Source organism: Lotus japonicus, chromosome 5, assembly GCF_012489685.1.
Source record: "Lotus japonicus ecotype B-129 chromosome 5, LjGifu_v1.2".
NCBI lineage: Eukaryota > Viridiplantae > Streptophyta > Magnoliopsida > Fabales > Fabaceae > Lotus > Lotus japonicus.
In genome coordinates this window covers 67,299,260-67,324,669 of record NC_080045.1, presented here as the reverse complement: position 1 = coordinate 67,324,669, position 25,410 = coordinate 67,299,260, and the positions used below count along the sequence as shown (strand labels likewise).

At 36.3% G+C, this 25,410-nt stretch overlaps 4 protein-coding genes across 4 annotated transcripts; 1 reads left to right on the top strand and 3 right to left on the bottom strand.

The window, feature by feature from the left end:
• Positions 1-137: 137 nt before the first annotated feature.
• LOC130721475 (3-ketoacyl-CoA synthase 19-like) lies at positions 138-2,593 on the bottom strand. Its single transcript, XM_057572274.1, has 2 exons — positions 2,103-2,593; positions 138-1,514 (listed from the first exon to the last, which is right to left on the bottom strand). Exons 1-2 carry the CDS (start codon positions 2,552-2,554, stop codon positions 521-523), a joined length of 1,446 nt encoding a protein of 481 aa, XP_057428257.1. The 5' UTR covers positions 2,555-2,593; the 3' UTR covers positions 138-520.
• A 10,664-nt stretch (positions 2,594-13,257) lies between these two features.
• LOC130720485 (probable pectate lyase 4) lies at positions 13,258-16,122 on the top strand. The gene is made up of 5 exons (XM_057571135.1): positions 13,258-13,453; positions 14,013-14,364; positions 14,464-14,674; positions 14,777-14,845; positions 15,567-16,122. Exons 1-5 carry the CDS (start codon positions 13,324-13,326, stop codon positions 15,798-15,800), a joined length of 996 nt encoding a protein of 331 aa, XP_057427118.1. The 5' UTR covers positions 13,258-13,323; the 3' UTR covers positions 15,801-16,122.
• Positions 16,123-16,972: 850 nt separating this feature from the next.
• Positions 16,973-18,642, bottom strand: LOC130720643 (60S ribosomal protein L35-like). The gene is made up of 4 exons (XM_057571315.1): positions 18,506-18,642; positions 18,261-18,396; positions 18,003-18,159; positions 16,973-17,215 (listed from the first exon to the last, which is right to left on the bottom strand). Exons 1-4 carry the CDS (start codon positions 18,507-18,509, stop codon positions 17,141-17,143), a joined length of 372 nt encoding a protein of 123 aa, XP_057427298.1. The 5' UTR covers positions 18,510-18,642; the 3' UTR covers positions 16,973-17,140.
• A 2,783-nt stretch (positions 18,643-21,425) lies between these two features.
• On the bottom strand, positions 21,426-21,879 carry LOC130720037 (uncharacterized). Its single transcript, XM_057570619.1, has 2 exons — positions 21,732-21,879; positions 21,426-21,652 (listed from the first exon to the last, which is right to left on the bottom strand). The coding sequence occupies exons 1-2, from the start codon at positions 21,877-21,879 to the stop codon at positions 21,426-21,428; spliced, it is 375 nt and encodes a 124-aa protein (XP_057426602.1).
• Positions 21,880-25,410: the final 3,531 nt, after the last annotated feature.

Here is a 25,410-nt window from a genome sequence, read left to right as displayed (position 1 = left end):
ACCACATTTAAAACACCAGGAGAGAGAGAGAGAGAGAGAGAGAGAGAGAGAGAGAGAGAGAATGTTGCAGTAAGACAGCACACATGATACTAGTAATTATAACTCCAATAATGAGAACAAATAATTACACACCTACATAAATGATATGAGCTTTATTTCACCAATAGCATAATACACAGGGTTTTGAAGTTTACCTCAACAAATTAATTTTACACTTGACAAATTTTCCTGTGACCAATGATATATTTAAGTTTGATTAAACATGAACAAAACAAATATTGTAAAAGTTGGAAACAGGACCCAACTAAACCTGTATAGTTTGATTTTTTTCTTTTCCTTTCCTTTAGCTTATCACAATCCCAATTTTAGTAATGATACTTAGACACCTAAACAATATAAACATGTCACATACACCTCAATTTTTTTTGTCTGTTCTCTTACTTTCTCATCATAAATATATTTCGGGTGTCTGCACTATGTGAATGTTTACAAATCACTTTCATTTTACTAAAATACGTAATTATTTTCTCTCTTCTTTATCCCACACCATCTTACTAGTATCCAACCTCACAAAGTTAAGAAATTCATCATTGAGCCAGTTGTACTTCTCCTTGAAAGGGTTGTTGAGTGTGTTTGGAGGGTAACTATCAATGCAATCTTTCCACACATTAGCATCAGACAAATCCCTCATCACCTCCCAAACACAGTTGTTGCACTTGAACCCAGCTCCAAGGCTTATCATGAGGATCCTATCACCCTTCCTGAGCCTCTTCTTAGCCTCCATGTACCCCAAAACATACCATAATCCACCAGCAGAAGTGTTTCCCCACCTATGAAGTGCCATTCTTGAAGGCTCAAGGTCATATTCATTGAGCCTTAAACCCTTACCGACCCCATCAATAACTGCCCTTCCACCAGGGTGCACACAAAAGTGCTCTATTCCTGACCTTAAATTCAAACCCCCTCCTCCTCCTAACACATTGAATGTGGCCCTTTTCACTTTACCATTGCCAAGAAACATAGCAATTCCCCTGTTTCTCAGAGACAGAGTAAAGAACCTCACCAGTTCCCAAATTGGGAGAATCTTTGGGGCCATCCCTTGAAGGTTCACTGTCAAAGCCTGTGCTGCAGACTTAACAAGACTCTTGGTTAGGCGAAAACCTGAGTAACCTTCATCATCTTCTACTTGGATGCAGCAACTGTAGGCTTCATCATCTGCACCATACTGAGTTCTCTCCATGTGCTTCAGCTTCATGATTGCTTTGTTCTTCAGAGATGGCTTGTTTGTGAAAAGCATGGAACACCCTCCTGAGCGAAAGAGGCAATTTGAAAGCATCATCTTCTTGTCCTTTCCACAGTACCAATGTGCACCGAGATCTTCTGTGCTCACAACAATTCCAATGGAGTTCTTGTATGTCTTGAAAAGCTGCTGCACCATATCGATAGCAACAACACTTGCACTGCACCCCATTCCTGCAAGGTTGAAGGCCTTGATGCCCTCCCTCATCTTGTACCTGTTAGAAATTTAATATAAAAATCATTCAGGTATCTTGAGCCAATCTTTTTAGACTTTTTAGTTATGATGGGTAGACAACCAATTGTACGGACAATCCACATAATATAATTGAGCCAATATACTATTTTACTCTCACTTATGTACCCATCACATTATACATTAATTACATTCATTACCTCCTTTTTTCTTCATTCTCACTCTCAATATCTTCACAATTGAGTGTCTAGCTAACATTTTCCTAAACTTTGTGGGATAGTTGGTTCTTAAGATGGTGTTAGAGTCCATATGATAAAGTTGTCTCGATTTTGATTCCTTTATTCATCTTTCAAGACTACTAGATTACTGCGTGAAGAAATGTGTTAGAAATATAATATAAAAACTATTCATATGTCTTCAACTATTAAGTTTTCGAGAGAGCTTACTAACATAATATCATAGTCTATAGGATAAAGTAGTAAAAATTCGATTCTTTTGTACACCATTCAAGCCTGGTATGCTCTTGTGTGAATGAAGGTGTTAGAAATATAATATAAAAACACTATTCATGTATTTCACCTAACAGTATAAACTTTTGAGATGATGGTACCTGTTTATGATGCGAGCTGTGAGAGAAGGAGCAGGGGAGAACAAGGACACATTGACCACGAGGATGTCTATCTCAGAGGGAGAAAAACCGGTTCTTTTGAAGAGATTATCAAGAGTGTCAAACATGATCTCATCAATTTCATCATAGGTGTCTTTGAGACTAGGACATTCTTCCCTCCCTTCAAGAACGTTTCTGGGGCAGTAAGTGTGCTCCCCAATCCCAGAGCTGACAATGGTTTTCAGGAGAAACCGGTACTCCTCCAATCCCAAGTTCTTGTTTCTCATGACTATTTTTGCAGCTGAATCTGTGTCAAGAATAGTATCTTCTGGCGGTTTGAAACACTCATAGGCTAACATGTAACATGACTGGCCTCTACGTTGAAGAATCATCTTGAAAAGGCAAAAAAAGGAATATAGCAAGGGAAAGAGACATAAGAGTTGCAAAAGATCCATGGCTAAGAAGAAAGAAAGAGAAGACTTTGTGGTTGTTTCTAGTGCAAGTGCATATATATATATACACACACATGTAGTTACATTACACTCATAGAAGCTCACCTTTGTGCAGTGTGCAAGTTGCATAAGGCTTTGTGGGGATGCCCTACATACATGTAAAAAAATTCTGTCACTGAATTGTACTATTTCATTTCTATGTCCCGCCAATTAAATTTTGTCATGTTAATTAAAAAACATTCATATAAGTTCATATATAATTACCTCATCCATGTACACCAAGTATTAACTTTTTTAAATGATATGACAATATTTAACTGGTGGAAAAAATATATATAGAAATTTGAGTCAGAGAAAAGTTTTATCCAAAAGACAACTCAGAACCACCAGAAGATACTGAGTTCTGATTAGCGAGTGCTATAGTTATTCTAAAGGTAAAAATGAAATAAATGTTCTCTTGCATGAGTTTGGGCAAATAAATAAATAGGCTATGGTCTCAAAGTTGGTGTGCTATAGACACAGGGGCTGCTCTGTGGTCTTTTCTATTTACTCTGATAAATCAAATGTCCTTGATTTTCAACCTTTTGGAGCCAGTTATGAGTTATGCAGCTGGATAAACAGGAATCTCGTTGGAGTAGGTCAAAGTAATTAATTCGTGGTGGACCAACATTCAGAAAAAAGCCACAGTACAACACAAGCACTTGCTGAAGTTTCATCTTTAGAGACAATTTATACTTGTAATTCATCTAACATTGCCTCTTGGAGTTGAGAAGCTTTAATTACTCTCTCTCAAAGTTATGTGGTCTTTGTAAATAGCTTCATGCATGCTAGCTAGTAATTTTTTTTATTACTATTGGCTTAGTTGTTGACATAAATATCATAATTTCGAATCTGTCACAGCACCTACATCTCTTGAAATAATGTAAGCAAGTTGTTTCCCCTTTAAATGTTGTAACTGGTAAATTCTACTGTGTAAAAAGCATCTTGGATGGTAAATAGTATTATTATACGTACTACATATCAGCAAAATAACCGGCTATAGCGAAGTTCTGATGTCTTCATTTTTGCAGTATAGCGCCTGATGGATGTTTGGAACAGAAAAGTGAATTATAGAGTAGAATAGACTGGAATTGAATTATATATTGATTGTAGAAGGAGAATTACAGAAGTAAAGATAAGTGTATTGCTAGAGAAAACTCTAACAACCCCAAAGGAGCTCTAATGGCTACCTCCCTAAGAAAGATACCTCTTTCTCTCTCTATAACAGAAAAGTAGTCAAGAGTGTGTTCTCACACCACACCTCATCATACTATATACTAACTTACTAACTAATTCCTTCTTTCCTCATGTGGGTTTGGACACCTCAGCACCCTTCCCTCTCTTCCTCTCATAAACTTTCCATATCTTGGGCTTACCTAAGCCCATTCCCCATTTAGCATTCGAGTCTCTATCAACTCCCTCCCCCTTAGAAACAGCCTTGTCCTCAAGGCAGAAGTTTGGGAATTGGCCTGCTAGGACTTCATTGTCTTCCCATGTAACATCATCCACAGAACTGTTTTGCCACTTGACCAAACTCTGTGGAACCTCTCTGTCTCCTTGTCTGATGCTTCTCGTGCCTAAGATTACTTCAGGATAAATGTCAGTAGCTTCTCCTACTTCCAATTCTGTTGGTAACTCTCCCTGAACTTGAGAACTTCCTATGGCCTTCTTTAAAAGAGACACATGGAAGACTGGGTGGATCTTGGACTCCGGGGGAAGCTTCAGCTTATAGGCAACAGCTCCAATCTGTTCTTCAATTTGGAATGGACCATAGAATCTAGCTGCCAACTTCTGATTGATTCTCTTGACCACAGATTGCTGCCTATGGGGCCTGAGTTTCAGGAACACCCACTCTCCCTTGTCAAAGCTCAAGTCCCTTCTTTTCTTGTTAGCATAGCTAACCATCTGCTCCTGAGCCCTTTGTAGATGTGCCCTGAGTTGCTTTAAAGCCTCATCCCTCTCACTTAACTCCAAAGCAACAGCTGCTACCTTTGTTTCATTAGCCAAGAACCTGATAATGGGTGGTGCTTTTCTGCCATAGACCACCTCAAAAGGAGTTTGACCAATTGAGCAATGGAAAGTAGAGTTGTACCAAAACTCAGCCCAAGGAACCCACAAAGACCAAGTCCTAGGATGTTCAGAAGCAAAGCACCTCAAATAGCTCTCTAGGCACCTATTTATAACCTCTGTCTGGCCATCCGTTTCAGGGTGATAAGAGGAGCTCATTTTCAACTTGGTCCCCTGCAGCTTGAACAATTCAGTCCAGAAATGACTCACAAAGATTGGGTCTCTGTCACTGATGATAGTGTTAGGAATGCCATGAAGCCTCACTATTTCCCTGGCAAAAACTTCAGCAATGGACTTTGCAGTGTAGGGATGTTTGAGCAAGATGAAATGGCTGTATTTAGAAAGCCTATCAACCACCACCAAGATAGCTTCATAACCCTTAGACTTGGGTAAACCAGTGATGAAGTCTAAGGAGAGGTCTTCCCACACAGCATTGGGAATTGGTAGGGGTTGAAGTAACCCTCCTGGAGACATGGCACTGTACTTTTGCCTCTGGCAAATATCACAAGCCCTTACAAAGTCTCTTACTGTCTTCTGCATCCCTACCCAATATAGGGTTTCAGCCAGCCTCCTGTAAGTTCTTAAGAACCCTGAATGACCCCCAGTAGGTGAGCTATGGTATTCTTCCAGCAACCATGGAATTGATGGGGATGTAGGTGATAAGACTAGCCTGCCTTGATATAAGAGCACCCCTTGTTTGACAGTAAAACCAGGCTTGGCTTGGGGATCTTGCTGGACTTCTTGTAACAGTTTCTTGATGTAGTCATCAGACGCAATTTCCTCTAGGAGTTTCTTCCTGTCTTCCCACAAAGGAAAAGAAACCAAGCTAGCAAACTCACCCTCATCATAGCATCTAGAAAGGGCATCAGCAGCCTTGTTTTCCTGGTCAGGCTTATATTTTACCTCAAACTGGTAACCCAAGAGCTTGGCTAGCCAGCACTGTTGGTCAGGAGAAGATATCTTCTGCTGCAAGAAATGCTTAAGGCTCTTGTGGTCAGTATACACAATGAAAGACTTGCCAAGCAAGTAATGTCTCCAGTGCTGTATACTAAGAACTAAGGCCATTAGTTCTTTTTCATAGACTGATTTGGCCAAATTTCCCTGAGACAATGCCTTGCTGAAATAAGCTATAGGTTGTCTCTGTTGCATTAGAACTGCCCCGATGCCTCTGCCAGCTGCATCACATTCAACTTCAAAAGGCTTGTTAAAATCTGGAAGTGCTAGAACTGGAGAGCTTGTCATGACAGTTTTCAAGTTGTGGAAAGCTTGCCTTGCCTCTTCACCCCAATGGAAATTATCTTTCTTGGTCAATTCTGTTAGAGGTTTTGCCAACTTCCCATAATTCTTGACAAATTTCCTATAATGGCCAGTTAAACCCAGAAATCCCCTTACTCCCTTCACATTCTTAGGTTCTGGCCAGTCCACAATGCACTGGACCTTCTCAGGGTCTACTGACACTCCATCACCAGATATAATATGCCCCAAATAATCTATTTGTGCACAGCCAAACTTGCACTTTGATTGATTAGCTACAAAACAGTTAGATAGCAGCCTTGTCAGGACAAGTTTCAAATGCTTTTGGTGTTCCAGCAAGCTCCTACTATAAATTAATATATCATCAAAGAAAACTAAGACAAACTTCCTCAAGTAGGGCCTAAAAATGTCATTCATAATGGCTTGAAAAGTGGCTGGGGCATTCATCAAGCCAAAAGGCATTACAAGGTACTCATAGTGACCATTATGAGTCCTGAATGCAGTCTTGGCTATATCAGCCTCATGAACTCTAATCTGATGATATCCAGATTTTAAATCAATCTTGGAGAACATGATTGCTCCATTCAGTTCATCTAACAACTCATCAACAATAGGGATAGGATACTTATCTGGAATTGTGGCCTTATTTAATGCTCTATAGTCCACACACATTCTCCAGCTTTGATCCTTCTTTTTGACTAGTATGACAGGGCTTGAGAAAGCACTCATGCTAGGTCTGATGATACCTGCCTCAAGGAGTTCAGTAACTTGCTTCTCAATTTCTTCCTTTTGGTGATGAGGGTACCTATAAGGCCTAACATTGACTGGCCCATGCTCAGGATTCAAGGTAATTTGATGAACCTTAGACCTGACAGGGGGCAACTGAATCTTGTTCTGGAAAACTGCTTGAAATTCTGCCAATACACCCTTCAATTCCAGGGGAACCTCATGGCTTTCTTTCGTTGCTTCAACCAATTGTAGTTGAGGTCTCCACCATTCCAGTTGTTCTCTTCCTTGATTGTCACTCAAGAAGGAATGAAGATTGCTGGAACTGTCTCTGCCCTTGATTCCCTGTAACTTGACCACTTTCTCTTTATGGACAAATTGCATTGTTAAGAGTTTCCAATCCATGATTACTTCCCCAAGTGTACGAAGCCAGGATACCCCAAGCACCAAATCCAAACCTCCCAAATCCAGGACCAATGCATCAATGGTGATCTCAATGTTCCCCAATTTTGCCTTGATGCCCTGACAGATGCCTCTGGTTGGCACCTTATGCCCATCTCCCAATTTAATGCTCCTAGTGGTAATTGGAGTGATGGTCAAGCCCAGAACTGAAGTTATCTTGGGAGAGATAAAGTTATGGCTAGCCCCACTGTCTATGAGGACAAGAAGTTCCACACTGTCCACCAACCCAACCAGCTTCAACGTTTGGTACTCCCCCATACAACCCAAAACCCATTACTTTACATTCTACCACTTCCTCTTCCTCGATCTCCTCAGCCTCTTCTTCCAGCCTTACTATCTCTCCATCATCATCCATGCTTTCCCCATCTCCCAGGATCAACACTCGCATAGCACGCTCGGGAGACTTATGCAAAGTGGGATGGTATTTTCCTCCACACTTGAAGCACAGCCCCTTGCTCCTTCTGTCCTCAATTTCGTTCATTCGGAGGCTTCTGACCCCTGACCACCGCTCCGACGAACCTGCACGGTGGTCGTCGTCGCTTTTTCTCGCCGTCGAGTTCATTGAGGACGACGAATTCACTTGGGATCCAGGTGTGCTTAAGGATCGGGTTTGGTTGAACCCGCTTGGTTTGTAACGGGTCAGATCTTTACTGAAAAGCCCACTCTTATTTGAAACTGACCCAGCCCATTCGTTTCGACCCGCACGCTCGAACCCGTTTTTCCTTATCACCCGCTTCCCTTCTTCATCGTCTTCCTCCTTTAGTTCATCTTCTACATCCTTCGCGATCCTCATCATCTCCATCCTCGAACTGGGATTCAAGGTTCGCACCCGTCGTCGGATCGCAGGTTTCAGCCCACTCATGAAATACCCCAAGTATTGCTCCTCTGGTAACCTTCCCACCTGAGAAGACAGAAGCTCGAAAGCCTCGACAAACTCCTCCACGCTTCCTCGTTGCCTCAACGTCGACAACTCCTCAAAAGGGTTCTCCAACCGTCGCCCTCCATAGCGTGCGATCAACGCTCGCTTGAGCTTTTCCCAAGAAAGCTCATCTTCTGTTTCCATCAGCAAGTTGAACCAGTGAATCGTCGATCCTTCCATACTCAGTCGAGCGAGTTTCACCCGGAGTGCATCGGGAGTGCCTTGCACATCAAAGTAAATCTCCGCTCTGGTAATCCAAGCCACTGGATCGTCGCCTTCAAATACTGGCAACTTCACCTTCTTCCCGGCGAGTCGCGATTCCCCAAGGCTGGAATCTCCGGTTGAAGTTTCCCCATCGAGATCGTGTACTACCTTCTTCCCCATTTGCTTGCTCAGTTCAGTCAGAACCAAGTTCTGCTGCTGCAACTGATGTGCGAGCTCTTGCAGCGTCACAGTCACCGTTCCCATTTGAGTCTCCAACGCTTCCATGCGATCAGTCATCTTGGGTGGCATCTACGGAAACTGATTTTCCGGCGTAATGAAGATCCGGTAGGTCGGACCAATTGATGGATGTTTGGAACAGAAAAGTGAATTATAGAGTAGAATAGACTGGAATTGAATTATATATTGATTGTAGAAGGAGAATTACAGAAGTAAAGATAAGTGTATTGCTAGAGAAAACTCTAACAACCCCAAAGGAGCTCTAATGGCTACCTCCCTAAGAAAGATACCTCTTTCTCTCTCTATAACAGAAAAGTAGTCAAGAGTGTGTTCTCACACCACACCTCATCATACTATATACTAACTTACTAACTAATTCCTTCTTTCCTCATGTGGGTTTGGACACCTCAGCACCCTTCCCTCTCTTCCTCTCATAAACTTTCCATATCTTGGGCTTACCTAAGCCCATTCCCCATTTAGCATTCGAGTCTCTATCAGCGCCTACGAGAGTAAGTGAAATTGTGGGGTGTTAGAAGTTTTTGAAATTACAAAAACATTTGTCAACATTTTTAGTCTTAACTAAGGTATCCCACGGTCGAGACTAATATATCGTTCCACGGTCAGCGCACTAAGACATTCATTGATCTTAAATGGCGATGATCAAAACATCTTATAGATAAAAAGTGTATTTGTTTCTAACTTCCTAGTTAATAGATAGTTATTTCTAAGTTAATCCTGCTTGAGGTCTAGCAGGATTGCATCAGGACATGGGGTTTTCCAGTTATGCCTTTATTTCTGTAGTGCTGAACTTTCTGAAATGATATATTTATGTTGTGAATTTGTTGCTTTTCCTCCATGAATGTTTTTAGGTAATCCTGCATAATGATATCAAAAAGTGTAGATGGACATAAGCAGATAACTGGCATCCTCTATACGTACACACAGATTTGTGGTTTGAACCGCCACAATCTGCTTACATTTAAAAAAAATGTAAAACAGCGATTTTGGTTGTTTATAACCGCCACAAACTGTAAGTCCGTAATATGCCACCAGTTTTTGGTTGTCTACACTCTACAGATAACGACTGTAATGATATCTTCTTTGGTAATGTGGGAACTGGGAATTAGAAAGGCAGAACACCAATGAACTTTAATTTGAGGGCTAACAGAGGTAACTCCCATGTTGATTGTTCTCTGTAACTCTAAGCAATTATGTACCATACACTATTATGTATTCTAGACATAACCTATGTATCAAAAAGTAAGCATTATTGTTACCAAAAAACAAAGTAAGCATTATGCTTAAAACAACATAAATAAAAAGAGACAAATTTAGTATCCATGGATAGTGTGTAACGGTAAACAATTTTATACAAACATCCAATCATACCTTTCAACCTTGTTTTTTTTGTCCAATTATATTGTGGTAAAAATAGTAAATTATAATTAAATGTGTGTGTAAAAATAATTTATATATATATAATTATTGTGATATAGATATATAAAATTCTAAGGTACGTAAATGAATAGATTTCCATGCTCCTGAGATGGAGACAGATGATTGAAGAACACGGGAGGGCAACATCAACAGGTAGCAAATTCGGTGGAATAATGCATGTGCATTTAAAATTTGTTGTGCATTATTGACCAATTTAGTGACAAGAAATGTATGGGGATGGGGCTTAGATTATGAATTTTTCTTTTCTTATACACTGGGTTTTGAAATGCATCATTGTATATATTATAAGAGTCAATTTATTTGGCCTACTATTGGCCGGCAATATAGATATGAAGTTAAAGATTAGAGATGGATAGGAGGCGTGGACACTGAGACTTAAAGGTATGGTTCTAGAAAGGGACCGAGAGGAGAGGGTAGGCATCCATGGATTTGAATATTTGATTTCCCAGTTGTCAATTTACTAGTAAGATGAAGATCACAGTCACAGACTGGTATTTTTCTTTATTATTGTTGCAACTGATTAATAAATAGCCAGTACTATTATATTTCAAGTGTTGGTTCTTCATTTTAATTTGAAAATGACTAAATATATACTATATCCAATGAATTAATGCATTGGCTTAACCTCATATGTATTGGTGGCATTGCCAACAAATTTGCTTTACATATTGTTATACAGTAGATTACTTGAGCAGAGTAAGGAATGAATGATGTTAATGGAGGGATGCTTCATCCAACTACTCCTCTTTAAGAAGGACTTTGTCTTCTAGTATTAATTCAGCGATCAGACTTGTAAGGCACTCCAACGCTTAAGTCACAAAGCTGAGAGAGAAATAAGGATTAGATTAGAAATAAAGTGTATACTTGAGGTGCGCTCCAATGTGTATTTATAGGTATACTAAATTTGGGATGAATCATCCATGACATAACATATGCTATATGGAAATATAAGATATTACCTTGATTTAGAGTCATATTCTCATGTGTGATAGGTGTTGTTGATGTTGGGTCAAAACACATTGCGCGCGTTTAACATTTTATTTCGTAACAACTTCCCCCAGTTCAAGTATCCAAGACATTAGGATGCATGAATTGTCAATATCTGAGAGTCGTCGGCCCGCAACGATTAGTGTATAGCTTGCCCCATGTGTATACCTATGATTCAGGATAAGCTTAAGAGCTTCAAGGCATGTGCCCAAGATGATAGGAGCTGAATTTGAACAACCGAAAGGTGTTACCTTTGTATCGACGCATTGTTTGGAGTCATGATATAACTGTTTAATTTCACAAGCATTACTCATTTGTTGTCTTATTGTTCTTCTAAGACTTTATGTTTTTCCCTTGTTCACAAAAAAAACCCTAAGAACAAAGTCAGTAAGATGTTGAAAGATTGCCCTTGGAATTTCTCAGTAAAAATGAACATGTCTTATTAGGTATGGAGGCGCCTCGTTTATAGTCAAGGTCTCCCTATATTATACTTAATCCGGTAGTGCTATTACATAATGGAGGGGGAGTGAATCAGGTAATTACATTTATGGGGGAGGAGAGAATTTGGGAACATGAAATCATGGTCATGTAATTAGTCTGTGGTTGGCTGACTCATGTCAGCAAGTACTTGGTCAACACATTAAAATCCTAGCGCAATATTAGTAACTTGGTTTGTCCATATCTAGCGGTCCACAACCCTTCAAGGCTAAGAGTAAGGGGCATTCGTGACGATGCATTGTTATGCATATGGTGGACTTGTCATATTGGATAATGACTTACCTTGGAATATTGATGGGTCGAGTATGCTTGAGTTATCGGGTCGGACCCCCTAACAGTTCATATCTCTTTTAGTCCCTTAAAGGTCAGATCTGAAGTGTCTTTGCAAGTACCTTCCCTCCGCCTCTACATCGGACCGTTGTGTGTAATGATTCGATAATATAGCGCACCACCACCTCTACATGAGATTGAGAGAATCATTTTGTTCAGGAATAACATTTTTCTTTTTGTATAAATCCTATTGTTTAAATTTAGTCAATTATATTTGTTGAATTATTAACATGAAACTTTTCATGATTATATATATATATTTTTCAATCGGAAAGATAAATTGCATCATTCAGGAATTGATTCCTGAACCTCTCTCACCCAACTCATATGTCCTATAGTTACTACTTGAACTAATATTTGGGGATATCATGATTATATTTGTTGAATTATTATGTTACTTTCATAAATTTTCACCAATTTTATAAAATCTCCATAATGTATAAAATTATTGTAATTTAATTTAAAATTTAAAATCATATTAATGTTTAATCAAAGTATTTCATGAACTTATAATGATTGATACATCATTTAAGTAAAATGACTTAAAAAAAAGTATTTAAGTGACGATAAATCTAGAGTCTAATTCGTGCGTTACATCTATAGACAAGGTTTATCAAAAAGAAAACATCTATAGACAAGATTGAGTTGTATGTTAAAGCCCACCTAATTAAATTAAGTAGAGAATTGGTCTTCGACAAGGGATTTGTTAGTTTGTTTTTTTAATCCTGTCCAATCCAACTATTTAAGTATTAAATTTTCAAGTAAAGCCCATTAATAACCATCGACTATATTGTTGAATTCAATTATTTGAATCGTTATGTTTTTTTTTGAACGTGAATCGTTATGTTTTGAGTCTTAGGATTTTTTTTATGGCCAAAAAAGTTGAAACTAAACCTTACACATTTGATTCAATGTGTAAGGGATTTGAGTTTTATCTACCAAACCAAATCCAATATCAGATGCTTAAGAGATTTGAGTTTTATCTACCAAACCAATAATACAATAAAAATAGGATCAATCTAGAGTTGTTTTGGAGTAAAATATGCTAGTGACAATCGTTAATTGACTCTTATATGATTCAAAAACTATTGAATATTCATCTTACAACCCCAACTATTATCATTTATATATGCAAATTTAAATGATTTTTTCTACCATCTTAAGTAATTTTGTTACCAAACTGTGTGCCAGCTAGTCATAGATGCTAAGAGTAATTATAAGTAAACATTGAATTTTTGTTTGTTGATATACGCAATACTAACGGTTATTAGCGGCTGCAGCATTTAACGTTAAAAATCACCGCTAATGTATATATTTTTAGGATGTCGGTCAAAAATAGATGTTGAGCTAACATTTTCTTACAAATAAGGGTCTTGGATTAGCAAAAACTTGTCCACTAATCTTCAACAATTAGTATTAAGATATTGTATTTATCTTTTAAAGTAAAAAATTTCTTTAGACAAGAAAAAAGGTATCTCATAAAGATTATCCCATTATCCCATGATACATAATATACTAAAAATAAATCATTTTAATTCGGTTTATTTTTTTCAACAAGGTTGAGTCTGAAGCTGAAGCAGAGGTGAATATCATGGCGTCGATGCTGCCATACGGCGATGTAGATTCCACTTTGAGGGCCTTGGCCGGTCAAGCAGAGGGTTTCGGCCGCAACGCTATCGGTGGTCTCCATGGTCCTCTCTATTTGGTCACCACCCTTGCAGGCAGGATCATCCTGTTTTTTTTTTTTCCAATTCATGTGATGGGTTTTTGTTGAATTTGCTAAATTCATGATCTTTTTTGTGCATTTCATCAAAGGGGTGTAACACTTTATCAATTTGTATGCATGATTTTCAATGAATGGGGATTTTGAAATTTAGATGCCCTTATTAGCCTATTTTCAGAATCAATTTGTGGGGGAAAAAGGTGCAGCTGCATATGCTGATTGATGCTTAGGCCTAATTTACCAATACATGCATGATTTCACCTTAGTAAAATCTTAGGTTTTGAATATTGTGAATGAAAAAAAAGTTTGTTGAGAGAGCTAACCTGACCAGAATGTGGATGTTTCCGGCTCGAATAAGTTGCCTCCTACATGGTGTGGAATGTGGATGTTTCCCACACGATAAATTGGCTCCTACATGTGTTAGAGAAAAAAATGCTTAGGCCTAATTTTTTGTTTAAAATCATTTGAAGCTGTACAACATGTAGAGTTTTTATGTCTTGAGCTTTTATATTGAATTTATGTTTGTGAATCATCTGTTGCCTGTTTGCTGATTTCAGATGATGGTCCTGGTTCCCTTCGTGAGGGATGTCGAAGAAAGGATCCCCTGTGGATTGTTTTTCAAGTTTCGGGCACGATTCATCTTCAGTCATACTTGAGTGTGTCATCTTATAAGACTGTAGATGGCAGAGGCCAGAGGATAAAATTTACTGGGAAGGGATTAAGGCTGAAAGAATGTGAGCACATAATTGTATGCAATCTTGAGTTTGAGGGTGGTAGGGGTCATGATGTGGATGGCATTCAAATCAAACCTAATTCTAGGCACATATGGATTGATCGATGCAGCCTTCGTGATTATGATGATGGGCTTATAGACATTACAAGACAGAGCACAGATATCACTATATCTAGGTGGGTTCTTTTTCTTCATTTTAAATTGAACTACTACATTAATGATTGATAGTGTGAGCTGTAATGTATTGTGATGAGTTACTTTGCTTGTGGCACCAGATGTCACTTTGCATCACATGACAAGACCATGCTAATTGGAGCTGATCCATCTCACGTTGGCGATCGATGCATCCGGGTGACCATTCATCATTGTTTCTTTGACGGAACCCGGCAAAGACACCCTCGTGTGAGATTTGGAAAAGTTCATCTGTACAACAATTACACCAGAAACTGGGGAATATATGCTGTTTGTGCTAGTGTTGAGTCCCAGGCAAGTGTGATGCTATCATCCTCAGCTTCTTGAATCTTTTCGCATTCAAAGTTATGTTCAAGAATTGTGGAGATAACTAAATTTTTTACCATCATTTTACAGATATACTCTCAATGCAACATATATGAAGCTGGAACTAAGAAAAAGACTTTTGAGTTTTATACTGAAAAGGTAAAATACTTTGCTTCTCACTCCATGTTTGCCATTTTATCCATGGACAAAACCAGATTAATGGGTAAGGAGGGAAAATTTGTAACAGACTAAACTAAATCAACTATAGCTAATTTGAAGATACGGTATCAAGATTTGGACAGGGCAAATAAAACATTTGAATACTATTCTATTATGCAAAAAAATTCTTTGATGGGGTGACTGTCCTATTTTTAAAGTACTTAGTTCTGTCCTGAGTTTTATCATCATTAATGAGGGCCATATCATATTCTCAATTTTACTTTATTTTTGCCCATTCTTAAAATCTAAACCCAAATGTTACCCTGAAAAGGGCGTTAAACATCCAATATTTTGCATATCTCAGTTTTTGAGTCATGCATAGTTTTCTTAGTTATCCTGAAGTCCAGATATGTAAATACTTGGGTATACTTCTAGCAATTTCAATTTCATGATTTTATTTTGGCAGATGCATAGTTGTGTCAATTGGGTGTTATGAAACAGCCTCCTATATTATGTTAATGAATAATTAATTTTTACTCTAGTCCTGCCATATTGGTTAACACATGGATCTTCCAGAATCATTTATCTCTTCACAAAAGCTGCTCCCATTAGCTTCTTTTAAAAGTACTTCTCCTACTAACGTTACATCCTACCCAGTTTTCAAACATACACTTAATACCCGTGACATTTGCTAATGGTTGTGATCAAAATGATTCGGTAGGCGGCAGATAAGGAAGAGCAGAAGACTGGCTTCTTAATATCTGAAGGAGACATGTTTCTGAATGGTGCTCAGCCATGCTTACCTACAGAGTACAAAGAAGAATCCATGTTCCATCCTAGTGAGTATTACCCAACATGGACTATGGAAGCAGCTGATAATTCTCTCAGAGATATCCTCCAGTTATGTACAGGTTGGCAGTCCATTTGTAGGCCAGAAGACCATACGACCATCTAAATAAGGTTCATTGAATTGCAGGAGTACACCACCTTGCTTATGTGACTCCATTGACATTACTTCAAGCACATTTAAGAGGGGTCTGTAGTTCTGGTTAATCTGATAGTTCTTTTGATTTGAGTATAGTACTATGGTTTTAGGAACCTGTTCAACCGAACAATCATCGAATCAGTAGATGTATGGTCTGTACCACCATAAAACCGGTTTACCAATTTTTTCATTATTTGTAATATTTTTTAGTCCAATAAAAGTCTAATACAAGTTACAAAGGTTCATGCACGAGATTCTCATATGATTCATAATTTATTTATTTATTTTTGAATTTGAGTTATTCATTTATTATTTTGCCTTTTGTCTTCAATTTTTTATATTACCGATATGAAATATAGTCATTTTATTAAAAAAAAAAACTCATTGTGTTTCTAATAAATTATGTTGATGCTTTGCGATTTAGATTAAGGCTTAATTAGTCGGCTTAATTAGTCTAGTTCAATTTTTGTTTTATAACCATTATATTCTGTAAAAATAGCCAGCTTTAAGGAACTTGCTTGAAAATAAGAAAACAAGAGGAATTACTTGTACATAGTGAAATAAGGTGTGTGTAAGCCCTTCGAGAAAAACAGCATTACTCAACAAAATGGCCAGTTAGCAATATTATTATTATCCATGTCTCTTACATCAATTTAGTTCCTTCTTATTATATTTAGATAACATTGAGAGATGATTGATAAACAAGTGTTGCATTTCTTGTATCCTGATACGAGCAATTAATAGAAGGGGTGAAAATGAAAAAAGTTTCTTATAATTGATTTTTGGTATAAAAATTAAACAGGCAACCCTGTGTATTAAACAGATGTTAAGATGATCTAGATGCCAAAATGGAAGCACCATGGAAAAGCTGTGACTGGTAATTTGGAAACTCATTGAGAAACCAAACCAAAATCATGGTGAAAAAATCTACTTCGTTTGGCTTTTGTAAAAGCAGAATCCATTCCGAACTCTTGCAGATACAACCAAAACATGAACTAGAAACTCAGTGGATGGGACTATTTTGTGCCATTGTAAGAAATGTTGACAAGTATAAGGGCAAAAACTTAACGCAAAATGCTAAGCAGATTTCAAATTGCAGACTAACAATCAGAAGAAAATTTACTGCTTTAAAGACAGAAATATGCAGAAATCCTAGTAAATTCAAGGGAGAAAGCCCGGGTCTGATGACAAGAAATTTAACATAGCCAACAACTTGATAGAGAAGTTGAAACTACAAATAAGATATCTCAAAACTTGAAAACTAGAAATGGTGTAAATGTCCAGTAGAGAAATGTGATTGCTCTAAAGTCCTACACCTTGATAGCAAACTTCCTCATGGGGAAATATGTCTCTTTCTTCTTCTCCCGCTCAGTCTTCAATGATGCCTGCAAGAACAAGAAATGAAAAACCACATTAGCTATACAAGAAACAAAATTGTCCAGCTCCAACAAATAAAGAAGCAAAACTAATAAAGCACCCCCCATTATCACATCAATCTGAATTTCACTTCTTACAAGGCACATCAATCTGAAACTAACTAATGAAAAAAGTCTTAAAATGATCAACTTATCATTGGTGGAATAATAAAACAGATCATTCCAGCAGTATTCCTTCATTTCTCACAATAGTTACCATTCGAGAAAACAAGATCATGGAAGAATTCAGGAGTTAAGTTTGTTCCTAACAAAATTGAACAAAAGAAAAACTTGTTTCAGGAAGCAGAAAGGCTTTGACATAAGGGGCCTGTCTGGATACCAGCTTATTAGAGCAAATTGAAGCTTATCTGCTTGAAAAAAACACTAAATAAGCTCTTATTGATAATGTTTGGACGAGCTTCTTCTGAAACACAATTCTTAAACATAGAAGCTTCTCACTAAAATTGATTCTGAAACAGAAGCTTCTCACTAAAATTGATTCTGAAACACAGAATCAATTGTAGAAGGGTTAACAAACATGAAACATGGACTAAGTAGAAATCCTAATCATGGTAAATTTCCTCAAAATGTCCTCATCTGAAGGCAGTAATTCATTAACAAGGGATATATTAATTCAACACAGCATACCCTCTACACATTAGAAGCCATATGATCCATTCAGCAGATATATTATTAACAACCCAGATAGCACATACAAATACTTGAGAATAAATCAACAGAAAGCAATAATTTCTACCTGATGCTTGGTAAGCCTCCTGCGAATAGCCCTGGTCTTCTTTGGGCGCAGATCAAGGGGCAAGTACTTCTTGTTCTTGTAAACTTCCCTCAAAGCAGCTTTCTGCTTCTGAGAAATCACAGTCAGAACCTGAGCAATGTTCAACCTCACCACCTTGCTGCAACACAAAATGATTCAATCAAACACTCAAATTATTAACACAAACACATCACACAGAACGAAAGAAAGAGAAAACTATAAGAGTGAATCATTGTTTACATCTTGGAGAGCTTGTTGGGGGCACCGCCGGTGACCTTAGCAACACGGAGCAAAGCGAGCTCGGCCTTGAGGTCCTTCAGCTGACTCAACAGATCAGCCTTGTTCTTCTGCCTCAACTCATGAACCTTGATCCTCGCTGCACAACAACAACAACACAAACCATGATTCAATCACACAGAAATGGGATTATCGATTCTATACACACACAGAGAGAGAGAGAGGGAATGATCTGGATTGAAGATTACCCATTGCTGAATTCAGAAGCTCTTGCTATGGCTGCGCCTCTTCGCTACAAACCCTAGTGCTCAATGAAAGGGATGAAGCAAGGGTTAGGGTTTTTATTTATAATATAGTGTGTTGTGTTGTGTTGTTTTGGTTTGGCCCAGATGGATTTTGAACTGGGCTTTTTTTTTGCTATTTGGTTTATAAACTGAACTTAGACAGAGGAGAAAAGTGAAGTGGGCTTGGTTCAAACATAGCTGCTCATGGGTTATTTTGATTGGATCTGCCCAAGCCCATCATGTTTCCATGATATCATCATCCTTTCTTCTTACTAGAGTGATGGGTGCTTTGACAACAAAAATATGGAACAGAAAAAATTATGGGAATAGTTTTCTCCAAATTCTTGGAATTTGACCAAGCTTAGAAAGTGTCTAGCCTAGGTCACAAAATCCTCGTCCAAAAAAAAAAAAGTCAATAAAATCCGTATGTGAGTTTTTTTATAGGATAATGTTAATTGTTAGTAATGTTTGTAAATTAGACTCTCCTCAGAGTTCAAACTCTGAATCTTTCACCCTTCACTCTTTATTTCACCCAAAGTTAGTAAGAAGGGATATTGTTGGACGATTTAATGACATTCAAGTGAGCGTTATGGCTCACGTTCATCCCATGATAGCTTCTACCATATTATTCCTCTAAGTCGTTCTTGCTAGTGAGGGCCATCTGGCCGAGCTTTGGTGTGTTTGAAAGTCGGAAGGTTGTGTACCTTCTAATTTCTATGCATTTATCTTTGTGAAGTAACCGAGTTAGGATATTTGAAACCTCACAGGTACATAACTGAGAAGCTAAGTTTGGATGATAAAATTCGGTAGTTATGAGGCGATCTTGTCAATATTTAAGGGACATTGCATTATATACAAATATGCAATATTTAATATTAAGAATTATAAAGTATCTATTCAATATCTCACTCCACACAACCTGAGATAATTTTCTAGACTTAATTTTTTATTGTGGTGTTAACTAAGATATCCCATAAGGCGTGAGTCTAATCTTTTGTTTCACTGTGTTAGTGTACTAAGCAATGGGGAATTAATAAAATAAACTTTTCCATTTGTAAGAGTTTATAATCGAATTTCAATCACTTGTCTAAAGAGTAAAGAGTTAAACTTCTTATTTTGTATTTCAAACTTAAATATATCTATTTTATGCTTTTTAGAAATGAATAATTGATTGAATAATGAGGCAATTAATCAATCGGCTCTAAGTTTTGTGCCTTTGTTTAGAGGATATATCGCACAAGACATACGCATAAGCACATTTAACTAGTTTCCGCTAGAGACAAATGTAAATAAAACACAAAATGCAGTTATACATGTTCTTGTATCCCGGTCCTGTTTAGTCTGCATGCTCTGTTTATTTTATAGATTGACTATTATCATTCAAGCATAGAGAACTTTAACTTAATATGATTAATTAAGGCTTAAGTTTGACAGAACATCCAAGTAAACAAGATATCATACTAATTAAGCAGGCTTTGGTCAACTAGATGTGATAGATGATCTCTTTTTTTTTTCTGGAATTCGGTCATGTTGTATACAGAGAGGAACACATCGTTGCATAAGACAAATGAATAGGACAAATGATATATACACCTTTGTTAAAAAAAAAGAAGAAGATATATACACCAATTATGAAATAATAGTAGAAGACTAGATTAAGCTATATATGTATGTATGTATATGTGTGCACTTAACTTAAGTATTTTAATTTACTGATGTATATATGCTACACATTAATTATTAGCATATACAAATTTCATTGTATATATGTCAAAAATTGATTTTGTATGACACACCTTTTTTCCGTTTCGTTTATAATTTTAATTTAACGATTTTTCCTGTTAAAAAAACTATTTTTCTTAAAATATTTTTAACTATTGTTATAGAAAAAAAAAAGGTTATAAGTAAAATAGAAATTTAGATGATATTTTTTTCTCGAATAATAGCTAAAGTGGTAAGGGTTAGGGGCCATACGGGTTGAGTGAGGTACGTTGAGGGGTCAATATTCCCTGAAGAGTGCAATTTATCTTTCCGATATACAAAAAAAGATGATATATTTTATGAAAACTAAACTTTAATAATTATAATTTTTTTATGTGATGAAAATAAAATGAGTTTAATTTTGATGAACTAATAGTTTGTAATTTTTTTTTTTACACAAACATCTAATTATCTTGTCACATATTAAAAACAGTTACATTTTTTATTTCAATTAAATTATTGAAACTAAATCCTAAAATGAGACTCTTGGAGTAATATATGATGGATTTTATCATTTCCATTTAACCAATTTGTGGTTATTTTGATTTTATCACTTCCATTTAGGCAATTTTGTCGTCATTTATTATAACAGAGGAATTTTAATTTTTCTGCTATGGTATTAGTCTAGCGTATGGTTCAATTCTAGTGGTCTGGGCAGAGATCGATAAGGAAAAGGAAATGATTTGATTGTATGTTTGTGATTATGACCTACGAGAAAATGAAGTATGATGGTGAACTTAGATTAGATGTTGTTGTGTGTCTCCTTCTCATGAGAATTGGCCCAATGAATTGAAGTACTAGTTGCCAGCAAGTAATGCAAATTGCAAACGCATATCTACTTGATTTGTGCTTCAATCATTTTATCATCCACTCAATTTCAAAGATCAACCTATAGCCTTATCATAACTTAGTAAGAGTCCTCTTGGTATATATTGTCGTACGTGATCATGAATAGTTATAAATAAATAATACCCCATGTGTGGATTTGTTGGTGCAACAATCTGAACCAATTGAGGGCATCTCCCCTCAAATATAATGCATTAGTCAGGAAATGGGATTCAAGAGTACTGAGGTTTGATTCAAGATGAAGTTTTTTTTTTACATTGGAAAATTAAAAGAAGAATTACAAAGCAGCTAAATCCTTCTCAAGAAGAGGCACCACTTCATTAAGAGGAGAATCCAAATCCATTACAGCACACTCGAGTCTGGCACCAATTCCTGCTAGACAATTTGCTGGAGCATTTCCCTCTCGCAGCACATGACTAATTTTAACATCCCAATTCGTAAAGAGAAGCAAAAGGATATCCATTAATAATGTACTATAGCAATGAAACTCCGCACCACGCTTCTCTATTACACGAACCATCTCCAAGCAATCAGTTCCACAAACTACTTTTCCGCCAATTGTTCTTCCAAACATATCTCAAACCTGTTTCCAATGCTTGCATTTCTGCATACAGATGATCTCCTTCATTACTCCCAACATAAAATCCTCCTAGCGACAAACCAGCAGAATCACGCATAAGGCCTCCAATACCCATACAGCCGCTAAACGCACTATAGGACCCATCCACCATGAGCGAAACACACCCCCCCGGAGGAGGCGTCCAAGTCCCCCGATTGCAGCGAAATGGGTGACGAAATTCAAGAATTTCGACTAAGAATTGAAAATTTCCACCCACACTAAAGAATTTGCACAAATTTTAACTAGAGAAAATTTGATTAAAACTCCCCTTCTTCATATGACGAAACTCGGGAAAATTATTTTTTTTGAATTCTGTCACCAATTCAAAGGACTACTACCTTTAAAATTCAATAATTTCGACTAAAAATTGGAAATTTCCACCAAAACTTAGAAATTTGCACAAATTGTAGCTTGAGAAACTTTGGTTTAAGATCCCCTTCATCATGTAATGAAACTCAGAAAAATTAATTTTTTTAAATTCTGTCACTCATTTCAAGGGCTAATACCTTTAAAATTTAAGAATTTCAACTAAAAATTGAAAATTTGCACCAATACTCGGAAATTTGCACAAATTTTGGCTTGAGAAAGTTTGGTCAAAGCATCATTCATCATATAATGAAACTCGGAAAAATAATTTTTTTGATTTTCGTCACCCATTCAGAAGACTGTAATACCTTTTTTTTATAGTAAAACAGATTTATTAGAATGAAAATAGAAGATTTTGGAACAAAATCTACCAAATGAGTAAAAGAATGTAATAATAAAGCAAGCATTACATAAGAAAAGGAAAAGTAGGAAAGATATTAGTCATTGTGCATCATAACAAACGAAACCAAAATACCTTTAAAATTCAAGAATTTCGACTAAAAATTGGAAATTTCAACCAACACTCAGAAAATTGAACAAATTTTGGCTTGAGAAAGTTTGGATAAAGCTCCCCTTCATCATGTAATGAAACTCGGAAAATTTAATTTTTTTGAATTTTGTTACCCATTTTAAGGGCTAATACCTTTAAAATTCAAGAATGTCGACTAAAAATTGAAAATTTCCACCAACACTAAAGAATTTGCAAAAATATTAACTTGAGAAAATTTGATTAAAAATCCCCTTCTTTATATGACGAAACTCGAAAAAATTATTTTTTTGAATTCTGTCACCGATTCCAAGGGCTAAACCTTTAAAATTCAAGAATTTCGACTAAAAATTGAAAAATTCCACCAACACTAAAGAATTTACACAAATTTTAACTTGAGAAATTTGATTATAAATCACCTTCTTCAAACGACAAAACTCGGAAAAATTAATTTTTTTGAATTCCGTCACCCATTTAGAGGACTAATACCTTTAAAATTTAAGAATTTCGACTAAAACTTGGAAATTTTCACCAACACTCAAATATTCGCACAAATTTTGGCTTGAGAAAGTTTGGTTAAAGTTCCCCTTCATCATATAACGAAACTCAGAAAAATTAAATTTTTTGAATTTCATCACTCATTTAGGGGGCTAACCTTTAAAATTCAAGAATTTCGACTAAAAATTGAAAATTTCCACCAACACTAAAGAATTTGCACAAATTTTAACTTGAGAAAATTTGATTAAAACTTCCCTTCTTCATATGACGAAACTCGGAAAAATTAATTTTTTTGAATTCTGTCACTCATTCAGAGGACTAATACCTTTAAAATTCAAGAATTTCGACAAAAAATGGAAATTTCCACCAACACTTAGAAATTTGCGCAAATTTTGGCTTGAGAAAGTTTGGTTAAATCCCCCCTTCATCATATAATGAAACTCGGAAAACTTATTTTTTTTGAATTCCGTCACCCATTTTAAGGGCTAAATACCTTTAAAATTCAAGTATTTCGACTAAAAATTGAAAATTTCCATAAACACTAAAGAATTTGCACAAATTTTAACTTGAGAAAAATTGATTAAAACTCCCCTTCTTCATATGAAGTAACTCGGAAAATTAATTTTTTTGAATTCTGTCACCCACTCAGAGGACTAATACTTTTAAAATTCAAGAATTTCAACTAAAAATTGGTTACTTCCACCAACACTTAGAAATTTGCACAAATTTTGGCCTGAGAAAGTTTGGTTAAAGCTCTCCTTCATCATATAATGAAACTTGGAAAAATTAATTTTTTTGAATTTCGTCACCTATTCTAAAGGCTAATATTAACCCTTAAAATTCAAGAATTTCGACTAAAAATTGAAAGTTTCCACCAACACTAAAGAATTTGCACAAATTTTAATTTGAGAAAATTTGATTAAAACTCCCCTTCTTTATATGATGAAACTCGGAAAAATTAATTTTTTTGAAATTCGTCACCCATTCAAAGGACTAATATCATTAAAATTTAAGAATTTCGAGTAAAAATTTAAAATTTCCTCTAACACTCAGATATTTTGATATTTTGTGTAAAAGGAACAAATTAATGTAGAAATTAAATAAACTTAACATTGTCATATCTAAATGGGCCTTATGGGTTGAATAGGTCTTCTACTAGTCTCATGATGATGTTGTTAAAAAGGTTAGAGATGGGGGATTCATTAATTACATCATAAAAATGCCATTATTATTACCTCACCCACCATAGTTGCAACTCTGACCACCATCGTTTATTTATCTAGAAGCCGCCACTTGCAAGTCGGAAAAGAAACCAAAAAAAAAAGTGAATCCTCATCACTTCACACAAACACTGTGAAAAGAGGGAGCAACGACATTTAACCACGATCTGAACATGTAGTCAAAATAATGTTACGATACTTGATGACAGACACTATTACTTAAAAAAACACTATTGTTCATATATTATTATTATTATTATTATTATTATTATATTTTTGAAGGGATTGCATTCAATTAAGAAGAAACTCCAGAGGCAATAACATCGTTCTGAATAATAGATGAAATCTCTAAAGGAGCCTCTTAAATCCAAACAAGAGAATCAAGCCGAAACGCTGATTTAGCTAGGGCATCCGCCATAGAGTTTAGTATAGTAGTATTTCTTAAAATTATTATGTCTTCAAAAACTTCATTAGAATTGTTTAAGAAGCTTTTTTACTCTCCCAAATAGAAAGTAGAAACAATGCTACTCAAGTGAATCCCACGTGATTAATATTTTTACAACAGTATATAAAATGCAAACATCACGTGTGAACGTTCCACGCTCGATTTCAATCCGTGACTATAGTACATTGTCCAGTGTGAACGGAACAGGGGATCCATTTCAATCAGTTTCTATTATATTTGTCTACGATATTAATTGTTGATTCATTTCATATTAATAACAAATTAACTGTTATTATCAAAAAAAAAAATAACAAATTAACTGTTAACTACTTTTTTTTTTACAAAGGGCTAAGCCCTATCAAAAGAAAGAACATTACTCAGAGCGGAAACAATGATATACATTGGGAACATTTCCCAAATTATCATGAACAATGATCTTATGATAATCCCCAAATGGAGAGGAAATCAAGTGCAAACCAAAAGGAAATCGACTAGTCACTTGAACTAAATTGTTTGCAAGTGAATTAGTCTCACGGTGCATATGTTGGAATTGCATCTACCATGCACATCCTTTAATTGACAAATATATTCTGCTAATTCTGTAAATTGATGGGAACCATCAAGTGA